The 22058-nt window shown below is 47.7% G+C and overlaps 4 protein-coding genes and 1 pseudogene across 5 annotated transcripts; 2 read left to right on the forward strand and 3 right to left on the reverse strand.

The window, feature by feature from the left end:
- The first annotated feature begins 617 nt into the window (after positions 1–617).
- On the forward strand, positions 618–2975 carry DFJ58DRAFT_911032 (uncharacterized protein). The gene is made up of 6 exons (XM_041395217.1): positions 618–1104; positions 1157–1508; positions 1561–1575; positions 1626–1744; positions 1803–2584; positions 2642–2975. The coding sequence occupies exons 1-6, from the start codon at positions 834–836 to the stop codon at positions 2843–2845; spliced, it is 1743 nt and encodes a 580-aa protein (XP_041248983.1). The 5' UTR covers positions 618–833; the 3' UTR covers positions 2846–2975.
- Positions 2976–3850: 875 nt separating this feature from the next.
- DFJ58DRAFT_722904 (putative aminoadipate reductase) lies at positions 3851–7785 on the reverse strand (the record flags this gene model as incomplete). Its single annotated transcript, XM_041384934.1, has 13 exons — positions 3851–4069; positions 4126–4383; positions 4433–4582; positions 4639–4917; positions 4964–5507; positions 5559–5723; positions 5776–5937; positions 5992–6202; positions 6270–6363; positions 6420–6638; positions 6700–7007; positions 7063–7423; positions 7477–7785. The coding sequence occupies 13 exons, from the start codon at positions 7783–7785 to the stop codon at positions 3851–3853; spliced, it is 3279 nt and encodes a 1092-aa protein (XP_041248984.1).
- A 979-nt stretch (positions 7786–8764) lies between these two features.
- On the reverse strand, positions 8765–12839 carry DFJ58DRAFT_742209 (putative aminoadipate reductase; the record flags this gene model as incomplete). Its single annotated transcript, XM_041387181.1, has 13 exons — positions 12369–12839; positions 11955–12315; positions 11593–11900; positions 11319–11537; positions 11156–11262; positions 10891–11106; positions 10675–10836; positions 10458–10622; positions 9878–10406; positions 9553–9831; positions 9347–9496; positions 9040–9297; positions 8765–8983 (listed from the first exon to the last, which is right to left on the reverse strand). The coding sequence occupies exons 1-13, from the start codon at positions 12651–12653 to the stop codon at positions 8765–8767; spliced, it is 3258 nt and encodes a 1085-aa protein (XP_041248985.1). The 5' UTR covers positions 12654–12839.
- A 3534-nt stretch (positions 12840–16373) lies between these two features.
- Positions 16374–16453, forward strand: DFJ58DRAFT_t39 (annotated as a pseudogene). Its single transcript has one exon. The product of its transcript is annotated as a tRNA-OTHER (tRNA).
- A 485-nt stretch (positions 16454–16938) lies between these two features.
- Positions 16939–19929, reverse strand: DFJ58DRAFT_677914 (kinase-like domain-containing protein). Its single transcript, XM_041383154.1, has 8 exons — positions 19831–19929; positions 19667–19775; positions 19361–19615; positions 19274–19304; positions 19184–19221; positions 18905–19117; positions 18609–18845; positions 16939–18554 (listed from the first exon to the last, which is right to left on the reverse strand). Exons 1-8 carry the CDS (start codon positions 19854–19856, stop codon positions 17097–17099), a joined length of 2367 nt encoding a protein of 788 aa, XP_041248986.1. The 5' UTR covers positions 19857–19929; the 3' UTR covers positions 16939–17096.
- Between the last annotated feature and the right edge of the window lie 2129 nt (positions 19930–22058).

Below are 22058 nucleotides of genomic sequence, written 5' to 3' on the forward strand. Positions count from 1 at the left end.
ACCTCAATGAACGCCTGATATTAGGCGCTGACAAAGGAGTAGGATTTGGGGAAGCAGGTGATGTCGGAGGCACTGCATTGAGAGAGCGAAGTTTGGAAGGCAGCGATATCATCTGCACGAGAGCCGGGATTTCTTGAAACAAACTTGTTGCTAGGCATCCTTGGAATGGCGCACACTGCAGACTCAGATGCGTAAATCTTCAATAAATGGAAGACACTGAGACGTACCAATAGCAAACCAGATCCACTGGTGTCATATACGGGTAAAGGCGACGACGCCGACGAGATACTTCCGTGAATAGGAATCAAATGACAGAGCGGAAGCTTGGCGTTCAATAAGGGAAGTATCAAAAGATGAGATGAAGGACTGATCACACGTCAACGGAGGGGCTTGCAAGAAGTTTGACATATATAATTGCTGAACGACTGGCTGATCCGTATGCAGGAAAACCTGGAAAAAAAATCTTCGAGACGAGCTCTCTCATTTACAGAATGGAAGCGAGTAGAGTCTTATTTGCGTTATGAATTACGTAAGTGTGTCCAAGTGCCATTAAATATCTCCACCAATCGCATGAGTGCGCTACTGAAGTCGTAAGCGCTCGTAAGTGTCCGTAACACGCTTAAACTAAGCGTTCATTTCCGAAGTGGTTTTGCTGATGGCCCAGTCAAGCTGTTTGCTCAGGTCGTTCGAAGGAACCACTTAGAGGTCCGAATAGAGTACCATGATACTCGGTTTGAAGTCGTTCAAAGGAACCGAGAATGGTCCTCAGCAAATGCCACACAGTACCTTGATCAAGCTACCGCATCACCAGGATTTTTTTGGCAGTTCTCTTTATGCGACCCCAGTCCATTGCGGCAGCTCTGAGCCTATTAGGGTCAGCAGCTCTGGCGTTGCATAACCAGTTTCCGATCAACACTGTTGGAGAAACCAGTGTTGGACCCTTGGATGTCATCAACTCGAACCCTGGCCATATAAATAGTGTCAACTCCAACAGCGAGCAATGGAGGTTTGATGAATCTCCACCCGAGAATGCGACAGGGAACTTGGTCTTCAACACTGTCCATTCATTACTACAGCGCTGGCCAAATACAAGGTATCGTAATGGTGCGTTTCCGCTGCGTTGCTGACGCTTGAAAAACGATTTAACTTTTCATAGGACACAACATAGTGCCAGGAGTGATTCCAACCGGTACTTTACTCTATCACAGTACCAATGGCTCGCATATGATACCCAGTGGGCCCGAGTGGACCGCTATGGACCCGGAGCATTCTATTTTTTTCTCTCGTGGAAATGGGAGTGACTGGCACCTCACGCTGGCAGCAACGCGACCTCTCAAAGTATTGTACTTCGATGGAAACAGTGCTGCTAAGCTATCCGAGGGTACAATGGATACGCAGGACATAATAGCCTGGGGAGAACCGCGACCCGACCGATTCTTCGATGAAAGAAATCGGATTGATGATCTTTGTACGTGGGGAAAGGAGTTCAAAATCGACGGTTTCGCGAGGTTAGATGTGATTCTACACTGCATGTCATATCACTAATTCCCAGATCTCTAGGATGGAAATGAACTTGTGCGCATACTTTTGATTCCGCGTCACACTTCCAACTGACAGGCATCTAGTGAAGTCATGTTATGTGATTTCACAGCCGGCGTCGAAGTAGTATCTTTCGTACATCTCACCTTACCAAGGGACGACCGATCATTCCCTGCCCCTACTTCACTCGATCACTACTACACTTGTCAGTATCGTCTTCCAGTATTTCGAACATGACTGATGCTATATCTTCTTGAGCGCAGGGATTCGTTCGTTCGAATTCATGCACTCCGGCTCATGGCACAATCGCTACCCAGGAGATTCTCGCATTGTGCTGGACCTGACTGGTCTCATCTCATTGTATGATACTGCACTAGCACCATCCCTCGTCTCGGTTCGCACGGGTCTTGAACGGTGCGGCCACCGCGTACTCGGAATATCACCGGATGACATATCGCGGGTGATGAGAAATCTCATCAAAATTGTCACTCGACCACACCCGATAGGCAGCGGCATTGACTGGAAGACCCTTATTCACGTCATCGTCGATCGATACGCGGATCGACTCGAGTTAACGCAGCGTCTCCTCAACGTTGCCTCATCAGATCCACAAGAACTCCTTGAGCGAGCGAAGCTCGCGCAGACCCAGCTCAGTGTGATGCTCACGCCGTACTTATTACATTCCACCGTCATCCCCAGCGCAGGCACTTTAGGCATATATTCATCGCAGTGGGCGTCCCCAATTTTTAGGCTATGCGTCAGAACACACACTTCCCAGATTACAAACCTCATTCCCTTGATGACGTCTTCGGAACGCCTGCTACTGAAAGCGATTGAGGACACAACGAGGGAGATCTGCCGTGTCACTACGAAAATGTGGGCTGTAGGTGTCATGAGCGGGCTCGACACTCTTTTCCCCATTGAACCGAATGAGGAGCTTGATGCTACTCAAATAATGAATGACTGGAGACAAGACATCCAGAAGCTGATGTCTTGGTTAGACTGGAGTGTATGGATCAAATGTCGACCTGCCTGCGACCCAGAGGTGGGATCTCAAAGAAGTCTTTGCGAGCTGACTGGATTGACCATTGTTCACTTGCAGGAAATGTGCTATCTCTCTACTTGGCCCATCAATGCCCCAAGGCCAGAGCGTCCACTTCCATCTCCACGGAACTCACAAAATCTCACGAATTCCCCGGAAGCACAAAATTTTGCTGACCGAGTCGGACAAGCCAAATACTCAGTGGAGGATTGGAGCTTGCCCCAACCAAGGTGCATTAGGCGCCTCCAGCCGTACGGGTTTTGATTAGGATGTGCCTTCACACTGTTTCTAATCATTATGAGTTGTGTACATGTATGAGCGCTTTCTAGATTTTGATGAGGTTGTCGTACGTCCATTAATAAGAGTTCCAACTATCTCAGCGGATTCGCGCTTCAATAATTCGGTGACACGAGCTTGCATAAGTCGATATTCGAAACTATGTAAACAGCTGTAACAAGTACAACAACACTTCCGACATCCACATGGCAAAAAAAATAGCGTATCAACCACTCACCTGCTCAACTCCTCCAATACCGTGCCAAATCACGAATCTGATCAAGCACAACTGTGAAATACAATATGTCATTCAACAATGCCTCAAAACACTTGATCGCCTCCTACATCAAATCCAGAAATCCGCCTAGATCTGTTCATGCGTGTCGCAGTGCTTGATGTCTGGAATTAATGTTCGCATCCACCATCAGCGCTACCAAGTTGAGAATCAGGTTGGTTGCGGAGGATAGTAAATCTGTTCGAAATACAGCGTCCTTACCTGTAAGGAATTCCTCATATTTGACATGATTGAGCTACGAGAAGGCGATGATGCTGCGGGTCTGATGTCAGGAAGTGCCAAAAGAAATATTGATGTATTTGGGAGAGCATTAATAGCGTTCGACTGAGTTTTTGAGGTGGAGAGTGAAGCTTTGAAGAGCGATCCTGCGATCTGTTCAGACATAATTTGATACTACTCAGCATGATCATGATCATGAGTACTTGAGTCACTGGCTAGCTCACTGAGTGACACCTCGTCCTAACACATCAGGGTTATCGATATATATTTAGGAGAAGTTGACATGTTGTGCAAAATTTTCTTGTGAATTTTAAACAGCTGGCTGAGCAAACAGGCGAAACCTGGAAAGTCCCGAAATTGCATCCCATCGGCATTTCTCAAAAGCTCCAACTACAAGCACGATCTCCCAAGTTCTGATCGTCCCGGGCCATGATGTTAAAGACAAGGTAACAATAAATAACCGCCACTTACTCATATGTTCATTGAAACATCCCCATTTCCACCCAATAATCCACCCACTGTGACACATCTCCCGAAGACAACGGCTTCAGCTCCTTCATCGTTGGACTGACGCGCTCGGCTACGGCGGTGGCGAATGACTTCATGCCACCCGCTTCGGAGGCCATCTCTCCAGACGCCCTGATCGCGATGTCTGATCGAGCCATGGAACGCATGAAGTCGAGAAGCTTGATAGCAGGCTGCGATTGAAGACTATATGAGAAAACGTTCTGGCAAGCTATCGAAATACACTTACGATGCGCTTCATGGTCTCTTTGCTCACGTCCTTGGCACTCGATTCGAGCCTTTCGACCCACTCCGAGAATGGCACAAAAGGTAGCGGGTGATTTGTTATTTTATGCTCAACCATTGCATCTGCAATGGGCTGCATCAACGTCTTCCACGCGGTCGGTCTCGGATGCACCAGATTCACTACGATGGGAGGTTCTTCTTCCGCGAAAGCTACATCAAGAATAGCATTTGATATCGCGTGGGGAGGGATCCAAGACACAAACTAAACCGCGTACGTCATGAATAGATACCCTCGATAGTGATGGACTTACTCCTTGAGCTTCCGGAAGTGCGCCTAGACTCACACTTGATTTGACGAAGATCGGCACCCAGTTTGTCGTGGACCAAGCTCCTCGCGGAGGTCCTCCCGATACTTGTCCAATTCTGAATGATGTTGCCGGTAACTTGCTGTTCGCGAGAATCTTATTGGAATCAGTGTTTGTAGAATCTATGCCCCCCAACGTAGCTCGTGACTTACCCTTTCCGAAACATATTTGCTCGCGCCATAGCCAAGACCAACTGCGACCCTTGCGTCGTATTCTACTTCCTCAGGGAAAGGTCCTTTCACGCTATTCCAACTCTGAGCAGATGAGATGGAAGATGCGAACATGAAACGCGGCTTTGGATGACGCGGAGAAGATAGAGCCAAGTCTATAAGATTCGGCATTCCCCGCACATGAGAGTCGAACGACGAGAGCGCCAGGTTAAAGTCGAGTCGCCAAGCGTTGTGGATGATGACAGTGACAGACGTGCGGATCTGCGCCATCTTTAGTTAATTAGATGGCGCTGGAAATGACGCAAACCTTCTGATATAACTCCTCATCCAGACCCAAGTGATCATCGGATGTATCGGTCTCTACGTACACTAGCTTGTCTGACTGAAGCAGGGTAAAATCTAAACCCCGATCTTTGAACGAATCTTCCTGTCGCTGTTGGATGGATGCCCCCTTTGACGGGCGATTGAAGGCATATACCACAGATACGTCCTCGCGCTGGAGTAGATCTGCAAGTAGGTATGATCCAAGACCACCAGTAGACCCAGTCAGAGCAACCACATGATCGCTTTGGCTGCACCCATTAACCAGAGTGATGTTGGCTTCTGTGACAGAGTTTGCCAATCCGACTGAATACCTCTCGATCATGTTCTCGATATCAGCCTTGGGGTCGACGGTGCCTGCACCATTCTGCTGCAATACTGCATTAATGACGCTCCTCGCGAGCTGGCGAATCGAAGGACTTGAAAATATGATGTTCTGGTCAATCCGCGATGCTGATGCCTGAACGTCGCGATCTGGGGACGAGCTGAGAGAGCCAATAATGCGGTTTTTGAGGAATGTTGCAGACAGACTAGATTTACGGAGTAAGCAGAGCACTAGCCTTGACTCGTTTTCGACCCACCTGTCAAAGCCCTGAGCAAAAAGGTCTGTATCAGGATCAACTGCCTTGTCGGCGTTTACAGCAGCAGCGTGGATCTTGAGCCATTTCTCGATGTCTTCCGCGGTCCAGCTTGTAGGTAAAGGTACATCGATACCTGCTCTAGTGCTGCCCTCCACTTTTTCATATCTGTCGGCCGTGAAGTCTAGTTGACAGAGTGACAAATGGGTACTATGCTCACAGTGCATTGATCTCCGCCTCATACAGCTCGACGGTTGCTTTCTTCATGACGGTCCCTTTTCCGGCTCGAAGCATGGGTTTCTTACTGCGTGTCACAAGAATCATCTCTTTGAAAATCCTGCTGAAGGCAGGAGCTTCTTTATTCGCTTCCTCTATCTCTGGCCTTCAAGAACATCCTCAGACTGAACGGCAGCATACGATCTTTTAGGGAACTTACCATACTCTGTTCCTGAACTCAGCAAGTTTTTTTCCGTCATCAACATCAATTTCACTCCCTGCTCGTGGCTCTACGAGGATCCCAACTTGATTGCGTCCACGGCCGAAGATGACTGCGCCGTCTACGTAGGGGTTAGCGCAGATGATGCTTTCCATGGGAGCTGGTACTGTCTTCTCCCCAGACGAGAGTATCAAAACGTCATCGATCCTTCCTACACTGCAAGGAAAATGTCAGAGAATATGAGTGGCACAAATTTCAATCGTACATCTTCCACAAACCGTCTATCGTCGGGTGCTTGATAAATACATCCGAAGTAGCATAACCCTTGACGTCTGGAAGATTCTCTACTGACACTTGATGCGTCGGGATTGTCTGCAAGAAAGTGTTCAACGCTGAGAGGATGCTTAAATATCAACTCGGAGACGCACCAACACTTGACATTCATATGTACCGTCGTCCTGTGGATCCCATTTGATCTTGGAATTTGGTCCAAATCGCACCCAGTCCCACAACTTTTGCTCGACCGAATTTCGGAAGACACAAGTGATGATACCACATTCTGTAGCGCCGTAACCGGAAGAAAGCTTGACCCCTGCATTCACCAGGGCAGTTCCCATCTTAGGCGCAAGAGGACCGCCACCATGGAACTGCATCATGATTGGTATGAACGCGAGTCATTCCTTGTCACAGCTTCAATAACAAACTTACAACATATTCGAGGGTCTTCAGAACATCGACTGCACTCGGCAAACACGCCCATTGTGCCAGAAAGGCAGGCACGACTGCCAAAGCGTTCGATTTCGTCTTGAGTACAGAGTCCAAGATGTTTTGCAAGTTGGGTACTACAGGGGTCGCCAAGGGATCGAGGAGGGATGTAGGCGGGTAAATAGACACGCTGGTCAGGCTGGCGATGGGGACGAGCAGCTGAAAATATACACCAAATGTATGGAATGATGGTAAGGACGCAGTACCGATGCGGATAGGAGCGGGAACGTTAATGTGTTCGAGAATACATGCTAACGCCACTCCATCTTAGCAGTGTTCGCCGTGCAGATTATTTTACTAACTTACGTGTTATGCACCAGTGGATGGCAATTAGGTTAGTTAATGGAATGGGTTTGGGGAAGCCAGTGCTGCCAGAGGAGTGCAGGTAGAATAATACATCGTTCTCAGATGACCGTAAACCTGGGGAAGAGTACGGGACGATGGCCTCATTTGGAGTACCACTAACGAGCGCGGGGTACAGGTGATTCAGCGCTGGAATCTCGTCGATCTGCAGCTGGCTCGTTTGAGTGGCAGACACAAAACCCGCTTTGACTCCGTCGATCAGGGAAGTAAGAGAGTGCTGAGTCGTAATTAAACGACAGCATCCTGTTTTTTGCATCATGCTCGTGACTGCCGCTGCCGAATTACGAGGGGACATGGGAAATGGCTTGAAATAGCAGTGATTAGAAACCTGCTCACTCGGAAAATATATGTACACACGATTAGCCCAGCGAATATTATACCCATGAATACTGTCTGATAAAGAAGGGTGTCGGAGTTCGCGATGAGGGCAACCACTTCTTTGTCTGCGCCTGCGGAGGCTGGCCCAATTGCCTGGGCGGCCCGATGACAAGCTCTATAGAAGTCTGAGTGTGAGATAGAGACTAGGTCATTGCTGTCAGGTTTGTCGTAGACATAGAAAGTAGCGTCCGAGTTATGTTGCGCATTGAATTCCACCAATTCAGGGAGGAACAGAGATCCGTCGAGGGGAGGGTAATTAACATGACTTCGATGATACGCACTTACCATGATGAACGATTGTAGACACTTGGGCTGACTATTCGCGCACGAATAAATAGTCATTTTCAAACGGCATTTCGAAGAAAATTGATATTAATGAAGCTTATTCGTTTGAACTTACATGTATCGCACCAATGGGAAAGGGAACTGAGCGCTGAGCTGTCTATTCCTGATAATCTGGATATACAGACGGTCTAAATATTGATGCGGCATAGTTGATTTCGAGGCTGGCTAGATATGACTAGTAGATTTGATGGCGATCGGACTAGTATGTGTGTGCATGAAGCCATTCCGAGTGACTTCTGAAGTGATTCGGCTCCCTAGTAGTCTCGTGAACTAGTCGCCTTGTCTGAGAAGGGAATGTGTGTTGAAGGCGTCTGGAAGAACTCATCAGTAGAGTACGCTTTAAAACTCCGCATACACCCAAAATGTACAAGGTTGTGCTTCTAGGAAGTGGCCGACCCCGACATTTGGAGTCATGATTACAAGCCTATCAAAATTCAAGATTCTGTGTGTGAGCCGTTCTTAACACGATTGAGCATGCTGCGCCACACAGCTGGTCTTCCCCATATAATCAACTCGGATTCTCTACCACTATGCCAGAACTTATAACCGAACAATCTCTACTTCTTTTTCGAAGTCGTGTTTGCAACGTACCATCGAAATCTTTGTCCGTAACCTCCCTCTTGCCTACTAGCTTACCTTAAAGCTCACCTTGTAGGCTTGTACTAACACTCATCAGGGTTATCGAGATATATTTAGGAAAAGTTTACATGTTCAAGTTGTACAAAATGTGAACAAAATATTTGAAATTCAAACAGTTAGCTGAGCAAACAGGCGAAACTCAAAGTTGCATCGCATCAGCATTTCTTGAAAAACAATTCAAATCTAGCTCCAACTACAAGCACGATCTCCCAAGTTCTAGTCGTCCTGGGCCATGTTATTTAAAGACAAGGTGACAATGAATAACCGCCGCTTACTCATATGTTCATTGAAACATCCCCATGTCCACCCAGTAATCCACCCACTGTGCCGCGTCTGCCGAAGACAGCGGCTTCAGCTCCCTCATCGTTGGACTGGCGCGCTCGGCTACAGCGGTGGCGAATAAAGTCAGGCCACCCGCTTCGGTGTTCATCTCTCCAGATGCCCTGATCACGACGTCTGATCGACCCATGGCACGCATGAAGTCGAGAAGCTTAATAGAAGGCTGTAATTGAAGATGATATGGGAAACCGTTCGGGCAAGCTATCGAGATACACCTACGATGCGCTTCATGGTCTCTTCGTTCACGTCCTTGGCACTCGATTCGAGCCTTTCGAGCCACTCCGAGAATGGCACAAAAGGTAGCGGGTCACTTGTTATTTTATGCTCAACCATGGCGTTCGCAATGGACTGTACCAACGTCTTCCACGCGGTTGGCCTTGGATGCACCAGATTCGTCACGATGGGAGGTTCTTCTTCCGCGAAAGCTACATCAAGAATGGCATTTGATATCGCGTGGGGAGGGATCCAAGACACAAACTAAACCGCGTAAGTCATTAATTGATACCCTCGATAGTGATGGACTTACTCCTTGAGCTTCCGGAAGTGCACCTAGGCTCACACTTGATTTGACGAAGATCGGCACCCAGTTTGTCGTGGACCAAGCTCCTCGCGGAGGTCCTCCCGATACTTGTCCAATTCTGAATGATGTTGCCGGTAACTTGCTCTTGACGAGAATCTTATTGAAATCAGTATTCGTAGAATCTATGCCCCCCGACGTAGCTAGTGACTTACCCTTTCCGAAACATATTTGCTCGCGCCATAGCCAAGACCTACTGCGATCCCTGCGTCGTATTCTACTTCCTCAGGGAATGGCCCTTTCTCTCTACCCCAACTTTGAGCAGATGAGACAGAAGATGCGAACATGAAACGCGGCTTTGGATGACGCGGAGAAGACAATGCCAAGTCTATAAGATTCCTCATTCCTCGCACATGAGAGTCGAATGACGAGAGCGCCAGGTTAAAGTCGAGTCGCCAAGCGTTGTGAATGATAACGGTAACAGACGTGCGGATCTACGCCATTTTTAGTTAATTCCATGACACTGAAAATGACGCAAACCTTCTGATATAACTCCTCATCCAGACCCAAGTGATCATTAGATGTATCGGTTTCTGTGTATACTAGCTTGTCTGACTGAAGCAGGGTAAAATCTAAACCGCGATCTTTGAACCCATCTTCCTGTCGCTGTTGGATGGATGCCCCCTTTGACGGGCGATTGAAGGCATATACCACAGATACGTCCTCGCGCTGGAGTAGATCTGCAAGCAGGTATGATCCAAGACCACCAGTAGACCCAGTCAGAATAACCACATGTTCGCTTTGGCTGCGCCGATTCGCTAGAGTGGTGTTGGCCTCTAATCCGACTGAATACCTCTCGATCATGTTCTCGATATCAGCCTTGGGGTCGACGGTGCCTGCACCATTCTGCTGCAATACTGCATTAATGACGCTCCTCGCGAGCTGGCGAATCGAAGGACTCGAAAATATGATGTTCTGGTCAATCCGCGATGCCGATGCCTGAATGTCGCGATCTGAAGACGAGCTGAGAGAGCCGATAATGCGGTTTTTGAGGAATGTCGCAGACAGACTAGATGTACAATGTAAGCAGAACACTAGCCTTGACTAGTTTTCGACTCACCTGTCGAAACCCTGAGCAAAAAGGTCTGCATCAGGATCAACTGCCTTGTCAGCGTTTACAGCAGCAGCGTGGACTTTGAGCCATTCCTCGACGTCTGCTGCAGTCCAGCTTGTAGGCAAAGGCACGTCGATACCTGCTTTAGCGCTGCCCTCTACAGTTTCATATCTGTCGGCCGTGAAGTCTAGTTGACAGAGTGACGAATGGGTACTATGCTTACAGGGCATCGATCTCCTCCTCATACAGTTTGACGGTTGCTTTCTTGTTGACGGTCCCTTTTCCAGCTCGAGGCATGGGCTTGTCACTGCGCGTCACAAGAATCATCTCTTTGAAGATCCTGCTGAAGGCAGGAGCTTCTTTATTCGCTTCCTCTACGTCCGACCTTCAAGAATATCTCTAGACTCAACAATAGAATAGGATCTTGTAGGGGACTTACCACACTCGGTTCCTGAACTCAGCAAGTTGCTTTTCGTCATCAACGTCAATTTCACACCCTGCTCGTGGCTCTATGAGGATCCCAACTTGATTACGTCCACGGCCGAAGAGGACTGCGCCGTTTACGTAGGGGTTGGCACAGATGGTGCTTTCCATAGGAGCTGGTACTGTCTTCTCCCCAGACGAGAGTACCAAAACGTCATCAATTCTTCCTACACTGCAAGGAAAATGTCAGAAAAGACGAATATCACAAATTTCAGTCGTACATCTTCCATAAACCTTCTATCGTCGGGTGCTTGATAAATACATCCGAAGTGGCATAACCCTTGACGTCCGGAAGATTCTCTACCGACAGTTGATACGTCGGGGTTGTCTACGAGAAAGTGTTTAACGCTGAGAGGATGTTTAAGTATCAACTCGGAGACGCACCAAAACTTGACATTCATATGTACCATCACCCTGGGGATCCCATCTGATCTTGCAATTTGGTCCAAATCGAAGCCATTCCCAAAACTTTTGATCGACCAGATTTCGGATGGAATAAGTGACGATACCAATTTCTGTAGCGCCGTAACCACAACAAACTTTAACCCCTGCATTCATCAGGGCATTTCCCATCTTAGGCGCAAGAGGACCACCACCATAGGCCTGTATTGGTATTAATGCGACTCATTCCTTGGCACAGCATCAATAACAAACTTACAATATATTCGAGGGTCTTCAAAACATCGACAGCACTAGGCGAAAACGCCCATTGTTCAAGAAAGGCAGGAACGACTATCATAGCGTTCGATTTCGTCTTGAGTACAGAGTCCAAGATGTTTTGCGAGTTGGGTATTACGGGGGCCGCCAAGGGATCGAGGAAGGATGTAGGTGGAAAAATAGACACACTGCTCAAGCTGGCGATGGGGACGAACAGCTGAAAATTTACACCAAGGGTATGGAATGATGGTAAGGACGCAGCATTGATGCGGATATGAACGGGAGCGTCTATGAGGCCGGCAATAGATGCTAATGCCACTCCATCTTAGTATTGTTTGTTGTGGAGATTACTTTACAACTCACGCGATGTGCACCAGTGGACGGCAGTCAGGTTACCTACTGGAATAGGTTTGGGGAAGCCAGTGCTGCCAGATGAGTGCAGGTAGAATAATACATCGTTCTCAGATGACCGTAAACCTGGGGAAGAGTACGGGACGATGGCCTCGTTTGGAGTACCACTAACGAGCGCGGTGTACAGGTGACTCAGCGCCGGAATCTCGTCGATCTGCAGCTGGCTCGTTTGAGTGTCAGACACAAGACTCGCTTTGACTCCGTCGATGAGGGAAGCAAGAGAGTGATGAGTCGTGATTATACGACGGCATCTTGTTTTCTGCATCATGCTCGTGACTGCCGCTGCCGAATTACGAGGGGACATGGGGAATGGCTTGAAATAGCAGTGATTAGAAACCCGCTCATTCAGAAGATATATGTACGCACGATTAGCCCAGCGAATATTATACCCATGAATACTGTCTGGTAAAGAAGGGTGTCAGAGTTCGCGATGAGGGCAACCACTTCTTTGTCTGCGCCTGTGGAGGCTGGCCTAATTGCGTGGGCGGCCCGATGACAAGCTCTATAGAAGTCTGAGTGTGAGATGGAGACTAGGTCATTGCTGTCAGGTTTGTCGTAGACAAAGAAAGTAGCGTCCGAGTTATGTTGCGCATTGAATTCCAGCAATTCAGGGATGAAGAGAGATCCGTCGAGGGGAGGGTAACTGACCATTGTAGACGCTTAGGCTGAGTATTGAGACGAGATCATGCACCAATAAATAGACATTTTGAAGCAGCATCTCGTGATAATTAATATTAATCTGAAGAGTGAACTTAGAGGTATCGGGCCAATGGGAAAACCAAAGAGGCCAGACGAGATGTCGCTGACTAGACATGACTGATGCATGATGCGCGGTCGGACTAGGAGAGGATCAAAGCTTGTATCTAAGCCATTCTGAGTTACTTCTTCGGACCCTGGAATATAAATATAGAAATTATCTCTCTCGGTTTCCCAAGGTACGTAATGACCGCCTATGGCTTACCGGTTCCTTAATCACTACAACTCGGGTTCTTCATTACCGGTACCCCCCACTCCTCATCTAATTCCCAAGTCATCCCACTAATCTCCCCTCTTACGTCACTTTCGCTGCACTCATCCTTCTCCATTAATTCATGAAGACACCCTTTTACCGCCCATTCCCCCGTATGGCATCGCGTCCTTCTCCACCTTTCCTCCGCTCAACTCATCTTACATTATGCCGCTGACATACCGTCACGGAGTTACTCATCATTGATGTTTCGGGCCTCAACCGCATCTCCCAGGCCTGCAGGTATGGAGTGCTCACATCTTATCAGCATCATCATCGCCGGGTATTCAAAAACACGAGCCTGCGCCGGTACTACCGCCATCCCCACCCTCTACCACACCCGAGAGCTCGCTTTCCAGATACAAAACGACTATTCCTCGCAACTACTGCAGGACAACCCTTCTCGCACTCGTGAACGGCAACTCGGGTTAGGCCTGGCACGGGAGGGCGCGGGTTAGAGGTTCGGTGTAGTATTGGGGAGGCTGTAGGGTTGAACGTAGCGGGCGTTAGAAATGCGCGATGCCAAGGTGCTTAACTTTATATGCGAGCAGAAAGTACCTTACCCAGCAGTACTGAGTCGCCAAGTTTTAATTCTTCGGAAATAGTCGAAGAAGACTTGTTACTGCACATCAATCAGCGCGCACCTGAAGCTTGAAGAGGCACAGGCTTCATAGGCGGACAGGAAGTGGATAGAAAAATGTGTATTAGGATATGGTAATAAACAGAATTACAAAATTAAAGCTGAACAATAGACCTAGACGGGCAACAAGTGAGGCTCGTCGTCCAGGAAGTGAGGCTTACCGTCGATATTCAAATTCTCGTCCAACGAGTGGGCTCACCGTCGATGGTCAAATTCTGGTCTAACGAGTGAGTGACGAGAACGACAAGCCCCGAGGAAACCCGGCTAAGCGTATGACTACCACAGCTACCTTCTATGCCAGAAGATAAATGGATTTACTAAGATTCAGTCGACTAGTAGTAGCCGAGGAGTTCTGGGGTCTAGACGTCTAGGGGTGACTGAGTAACATCAGCTACTAGCACGTACCTTGTTATCGGAGTCGAAGTACTTGAAGCAATATGTTCACTTCTGATTAGCTTATTGTTTGCAACCATCACGGAGCAGTAAGATAGGAGAGAGAATTTCTACATCAAATTTCTATATCAACGAACAAAGGAAACTGTCAAGACGCGGTTCTATGAGCGGTAAGATAAGCCACTCAACTCACACCGAGTTATTTTTGAAACTCCGTCATGGCACGCAAAGGAAGTACAGAAGTCGACGCAAAGAAATTCCATACGAGGTTTCCTTTGTTTCCCTCTTCTGTGCAAGGAGAGAAAGCAGCCGTCGAGCCTGGATGGCTGTACGGGTGACCGTCTCATCTTCCTTATCCAGAATCTCGGAAGAGCCGATAATGATTTGGGGAGGGTGGTCAGTATGCTCCTTCGTCACGGTGGATGCTTTCACTTCTGTCAAACAGAAATCGTAAGCAAAGGACCGAGGACTAGTCGGATCTCGTTACAATGGAATTTGACGTAATTGGACTATGGGGTAAGAATCAACTCGGTCGGTAGAACTCGAGTCAGTTACGAATTGTCGTCTTCTTGGCCGGAAATGTATAGACGATGCATGACAGAGAGTACGAAGTATTCCCAAGTAGTATCAGTTGCTGCAAATCCAATTAGTTGTGATATCCTGAGCAAGCGGCATTAGCTCGATATTCAAACGAGATGTAGTGGTGATGAACGCAGGCAAGGCGCTACTAGGAAGAGGGATGAAAGGGACAGAATGTGCATCACTGCTGCCCTACTCGGTGTCAAGAATGATTTAGGTGGAGGTAGCATGTTGAGACTCAGGTAACGGAGATTCAGGTAGGGTTTTGCAGCTATGTCTCGATCAACTATTAGTGTGATTGTTCGAGACATGGCAGCAGGCGCCGGGATGGAAGAAGGAACCACTATTGGCCCAGGCAACTCCCCTCTTGCTCCTGTTTATCACCCTGACCAGCCCTGGAATTTCATGTCCTCCTGCTGGTCAATGGCGCCCATCAATCGACGTTCTACTGAATAAGCGCTTCGATTGGTTAAGAGCGAATTGGTATTGTACGATTGAGTGAAAGATACAACTTACAATTTCGTGCACTTGCATATTGCCCTCCTATTGACTTTCCATACGCTTTGAGGGCCGCAGGTACACGGTACATGGTGGCACCTGGGGTCTGAGCTCGCAATATGACCGATAGATGGTGTTATAAAGCTGTCATATTACCTTGTACCACAAGGTCGGCTGGTCACCGGTCAATATCAGCTGGCTCAGTGGCTGTACAATCCTACTTTTGACCCCGTGAGAATTAACATAACTATTATGAACATAGCGCCAGCCGGACCCGGGTCTCGCCCTTGTTTTGCGTCCATCGAATATTTCATTTTGCGTTGGCAAATGACTGCTAATCCTATGATTCTGCTGTCAATGCATGATATTCTTCGACTCGTACTAGAGACGTCCGTCTTGACCAGTCTTAGCCAAGTGCTAAGTGTGACAGGACAGAAATTTGTTGCAGGTTTGAAACCTGCGCACTCAACAATCTTTTTTCCCCTTTTATCACGCCTTGAACATTCACGCATGGATAGATCCTTCAAGGTCTATCTTATGTAGTCATAGCCAACCGGCACCAGAACAGATAAGAAATCTTGGGTAATGGGGATTCAAAACCTGTCGACAAATGTCTTATCACACCTTGACATTCACTCGTGGGCAGTTCTTCGGAGGTTCATGTCAACTTGGGAAGCATCCTGGCCGAAGTGAATCATTACCACAACAGAATCGAAATCTGTTTCCTTTGGACTGCGCAGGTTCGAAATCTGCCAACAACAAGTTTTTTGTTCTCTGGGAACATACGTACCCTGACATTCACTCATGTCGTCGGAGGTTCATCTAACTGGTCTTAACTAAGTGGTTACCGCAACAGAATCAAAATCTGTTTCTCTTGGACTGTGCTTGTTCGAAACTTGCCGATTGACAGGTTTTTTTCTACCAGAACATGCCTCGAAGATTCGCTCATGGATGGTTTCCTCGGAGCTCCATCTCAACTTTGTCCTGGCCATAGTAGTTACCACAACAGAATCTAAATCTGTCTCTTGGCCTGTGCCAGTGCAGGTTCGAAACTTGCCGATCGACAGGTTTTTTTTCTATCGGAACACGCCTTGAGGATTCACTCATATATTGTTTTCTTGGAGGCCCATCTTACTGGTGGTTTCCGCAATCGAATCAAAATCTATCAAACCTGCCGACGACAAGTTTTTTTTTCCTATCGGAACACACTTCGACACCCACTCATGGATGGTTTCGTCAGGTGTTCATCCTAACTGGTCCTAGCCAAGTGGCTACCGCAACAGAATCAAAATCTGTTTCTCTTCAAAGTGTGCAGGTTCGAAACCTGCCGAATCACAGGTTTTTTTTTATCGGAACACGCCTTGACATTCACTCATGGAGGGTTTCCTCAGAAGTCCATCTAACTGGTCTTCGCCAAGTGGTTACTACAACAGATTTAAAATCTGTGTCTCTTGGAGTTGGTTCGAAACCTCCTGACAACATTTTTGCGGTGTATAGATCTTCGGAGGTTCACCTTAACTAGGCCCAGTCATTAATGTGCCGAAGCCTCTATTTATATTCCGTCCATGAAAAGGAATTCACTTTCATGCCCCGCGATGGCTTCAGCTTCTCCTCGGAAAGTTTTCCAGTTATCATTCATAACTTACGGCCGGGCGTTCGAGAAGATGATTCAACGAGAACGCGATGCCGAGAACTTAAACACACCATTCATACGCTAAAAACTTGGCGGTGGCCTTTCATCTGACAAACCTCTCAAAGGAAAGGAATATCACGGTACTCAAGCATCTTCTGATTATTGGTAGATCCCTAAGCTGTGCTGTCTGAAAGTTATATCCATCTCAATCATTTGTCAGAACCTGTCTGTTGATATGTACTCATTCTCATCACAGATGTGGTATATTGAACATACTGTGAGCCGTTCGTAACATGATTGAGCGCGCGTTCTACTGTACGTGCTACACTGGTCTTCTCCAGATAATCAACTCGAATCCTCTACCACTATTCCAGATTTTATAACCAAACAATCTCTACTTCTTTTTCGAAGTCGTGTTTGCAACGAACCGTCAAAATCCTCTCCGTAACCTTCCCTTTTCCAGTGGTTACGCACGGTATCCAGTCCAGGGCGAGAAAACCGCCTCAAGAGGAAACATATATAAATTTGTCCTGCTTTCAACTTCCCTTTCATAGCGTCATCATGGTCGTGGTAGTTAACGATCCCGATCGCCCACTCTGTCGTAGATGCAGGTGGAAAGAAAGGGGATTGAACAACCAGCTCTTCGAGCGGTGACTCGGATGTCATGAGGCTATCAGCGGGACGGGAAAGGAATACCGACTGCCAGAGACTCTGGTCAATGGAGGCGGGGACCATGAGTAGCTTGACCTGCACGCCACGCTTCGTGACTGAGAAGCCGTCATCACCGCTACCCTCTCCCCACCACGAGATCTCGTGGTTCTTGAGCATCTCGAGCGCTGCTTCGTCTGTTGTGTGATAACAGGAAGGCTCTGTTGGACGACCAGGGAGTCCGCCGGCCCACACAAGAATTTGCCATTCCTTGCACTTCTCAATAAGCTCTGCCATGAATCTTTTAAAAGCTCGATCTCCTTCTCCATATGCGACCGTCATGGTGATGTCAAAGATGCCGGTGAGAGAGTAGGCAACATCTTCAATACGGGTTGTCTTCCGACTCGCTGCCCAGTTCATCTTCTCCCAGGCACGATTTGGCCCGGAGCGAAAGTTGCGCAGGTCGTTTTCGGGGATATTGGTAGCGCGATAAAGAGCATGAACAACCTTGGCGTCGTCTTTGTCGTTGGAATTTTGTGTAAGGGGCGTCCATGTAGAACCGTAATAAAACCTCATCCTAAGGGGTGCAAGGAGCTCCTGTAACGTCCAGCCACGAAAGAACCACTCGTCATTTTCCAGCGTATCCCACGAATTTGTCTGAGCCAGGTGCACTATGCATATATAGGCTTCGCGGTACCACATGTACATCGACCGAATTGCTTCGTCGAGCTCTGAGCTGCTTTCTTTGTTAATGCAGCAGGTATCAGACCATGCGAGATCACAGCCATACTCCTTTGCTTTTGAGCAAAACTTCTCCAGCTTCTTGTAACCCGCTCCTTCGCATTTTAGGTCTTGGAATGTTGGCTCCGATTCTCCCCATCGGTGCGATAGAATGGCATATTTGAGCAGGTCGATCACAGCCGACTCTATGGCAGACTGCCTCGACCACCCCCCGCACCGACGGATGTCCTCCTCGGTGATCGTCTCTGGTTTCAGTATCGTAATAAGTTTGTCCCGCGAGATCAATTCCATTTTTGGGATATGGATCAAATGTGATGGAACCAGAAAAACACGTCGTTTGAACTCGGCTACAACATCAGGAATGCCTTTGTGATCATGCTGTTCGACAAGAGAAATGCCTTTTTCGTGATCGTGCTGATACGAAGATCAGCTTGCATATGTATACGAGCACTTATTCAACAAACGTACCGCCACAACTTGCGCGGTCCGCGGCATTCCCGTTCTTAGCGCTTCGCGTACAAAGGCTAGTGTCTGATCTGCGGATGGGCGGTCTGTTGGCGCAAAAGAAAAGCATTTTCGGAGGAAGGATGAGTCTTGGACCTGATCCTTAATTACCGGTGGTAGTGGCGGTACCTTCTTGTGAAGTAATTGGAGGGGAATGTGGTTAGATCGAATTGACCGCCAGGGCAACTGCCCAGAGAGCACCTGAGATGGTCGTTAGATACATAGCGTAGGTTTGAATGCCAATGGATGAGTTGATGTACATGAATCATGTTGCAACCAAAAGACCACACATCGCTTTTGGAAGTGGGAAAGGTCTCTTCATCATTGACTAACTCGGGAGCTATCCAGCGAATAGTGGCCGAACGGATGTCGCCCGAACCAGACTCTAGGCTGGACGCGAACTCGTTAAGCCTCTTGGAAAGCCCGACGCCCGTTACAAAAGCACGCCCCTGCGAGTCAACCAAAATGTTGTCCTGACGCACCAGCACATCGGAGATAATTAGTGCTCATCTGCCTTATTGATTTTGGTAAGAACTCACACCTGTTAGATCTCCGTGAACTACAGCGATATAATGCACTGATAAAAAATCCACTTGAGAGTCTACACTTTTGTAGATGAGCAGACCTACAATATTGCAGTGCCAAGGCGATATCTCGCAGCTGAACATACGGAAATTCGTTTGTACATGAATCCCACCATGATCAGAAGAACTCACCAAGCGAAAGCGTTCGCCACGCTCTAAGGTCTCGTGTTCGCGCAAGAAGTTGGTTAAGCTCCCATTCTCCATCCAAGGAAACACAAGGCTAGGTAAATGACCATGCCCGTATACGTATCCGAGCACAGGCAAAATATGTTCGTTTTGAAGTCTTCCCCATACTCTAATTTCTTGTAGTAATTCGTCGTATCTCTCATTGAGATCCAAGACGTTATTAGGTTGTAGTACCCTAATAACCTTGACTGCCACCGTGACCTGAAGATGTGAGAATTATCAGTTCATGTTGATTGTTGGACTAGCACATACCGGAGAATAACTCGGTCGGTCCCAGGTGCACTTGCAGATATGATAATGACTATTTGTAGACTCAGGATGTTCACCCTTGACTATGTGATCAGTAAGGTCAGGAATGCAACTGAAACGTAGGGATTCGGTGATTGGCTCCATCATAAGGCGGGGAAATCGCGCACGTAGGAATTTCGAACACTTTTGACATAGATTCAGACGAGAACTCAGGCTCCGATACGATATACAGGTCATAGGCGCCTGGCGTGGGCGACGTGAGTGCCTCCAACTTCGAGCGTTCCTATTAATATTCACTGACACCACTGACTCCGCGGCAGTTTCCGTCTGATCACCCACTGTTCAAGCAATTAATTTCGAAATCTGCTGTCATGTCTTCTCTCATTTGTCCCACATGTACATACAATATGTTTCCGCGCTGAGGAGCATATAAATAGGATCGACTCCTACGTCATTCAACGACATCCTATGACGCTCCAAAGCGAACTTTAATAAATTGCGCGATACACTATCGATTGCGCGACACACAACATCGAGTGCGCGACACACCACTGACTCCGCGATACAATCTGTCATTTTTGTAGCTACTTCTAGCTAAAATTGGACGGCTAAAGATCTTCGAAGCTGGGCTCGACAATCAAGTGTTTACGAGATCATCAGCTGCCAGTGTACGAGCAACGAGTTTTTGCTCGTGATCAAAAGCACTCTGTGCTTTCACAATGTATAACCCATTACGTTCCACCACCGCTGCTTCCAGTCCTCGCATCTCTTTTGCTTCGTGCAAGTTCCTGCATGCACCACGCCAGTAGTGGTGACCAGGTCCAGTTATGAACCGCGGTTTGAACGAAGTCTGATTCGAAGTTCCAACAGGAGGATCTGAACCATTGTTCCGACAGTCCACGGTTCAAGGACTTGCGGGATTCTTGAACCCGTTCCGGACCTCTTCGAACTGATTGTTGTGGGCATGCCGCAGGTACGATGGCAAGAACCCGAGAGAGACGTTAGTTATCAGAAAGGACACCAGGTCGTCCAATTAGACTGGTGTAACTATATTAAAGTCAAGTCAGGATTCAGGAAATTTGCTCTCAGACTGTGGGACTTGCCGGGACTGATCACGCCAATTCCCGAAGCGCTCTGTCTCTCACCGTGAATATTTGTCAGAGTTCACGTCACAGTGGGCTTCATTGGAAACTTCGGCAGTGCGATCTTTCACTTTCTAACGAGTAGCGCGCAGAATTTCACCTTTTGAAACGACCGCTCACCTTCTCCGTTTCTGCCTCTCGCCACTTAGTGGCACTCACCACAACCCGAAATTACTCAAGTTTCACTTTCTTTTTTTTTTTTTTTTTTTTGGTGGAGCGATATTATCCGCCAGCAACTGACAAGGTCAATCCTGGTAGATACGTTGGGGGTACGGGAGTTTCACCCGTGTCAAGTTTCACTTTCAAAACCCGTGACTGGGCGGGACCGCTATCGAGTCAGCCTCCCGTCTACTACGTTTCCAAGGTCACCTGCATCTAGCTCTTCGGTACATCAATCAATTTTTTGTTCCCATCCATCACTGTCGCTGATTTACTTCCATTTTCCAAGTGTTCTTCGTCATGTGGGCATGCCGCCTGACTTGGTAAAGCCCCAACCATCCGATATAATATTTGCGTGATATCCGTAATCCTTATGTCCCATCTGCCCCTCGTCGTATTGATACCTGGTCTCAGGACTATTTTGTCGGCGACGTGAATATTGCCGTCTAATCTCTCGTGCCCTACTACCATCTACTTGGTATCTTTTCTAGTACAATAATTATGCAGCTTCCACTGTCTAGTATACCTTGCCACCCTGATCAAACTCTTCCTGCTGTGTTATAAGGTGATACTAAGTTTTGGAACACAACACTTGTGGGCTGTGTGTGTTGTGCACTCCGTTGTTGTGTATCGCGCACTTGATGTTATGTCGCGCTTTCGATGTTGTGTATCGCGCACTCGATAGTGTAACGCGCAATTTATTAAAGTTCGCTTTGGAGCGTCATAAGTGCTGCTCAATTGTAAAATGTCGTTGTCAATGTCGACTTGACCTTACGGCCAACCTCTCGTAAATTACTCACGCGGACCTAAACCTTTCCTTATTTGGCCACCTCCGTGTCGGTTAGACCTTGGGAGACGTTCTACTACACCTTGTCGCAGAGTATCCTCGTTCTAATCCTCGCTGTTAGAGACTTAGAGCCCAACCTGAAGTTAGCTACCTAAACCTTTCCATGTAGTATTGCTCCATAATTTCTAAACCTTTCCCTAAATCAAAGTCTTTGAATATTCCAGTTCAACATGTCTCATTAGTACCGAAAGTACTGCGTGCAAAATTGCTTAAACCACTCTAATTGTCCTCGCTTAGGTCTCGATGA

This window comes from Suillus subalutaceus (assembly GCF_016647625.1).
Source record: "Suillus subalutaceus strain FC151 chromosome Unknown DFJ58scaffold_10, whole genome shotgun sequence".
Classification (NCBI taxonomy): Eukaryota; Fungi; Basidiomycota; class Agaricomycetes; order Boletales; family Suillaceae; genus Suillus; species Suillus subalutaceus.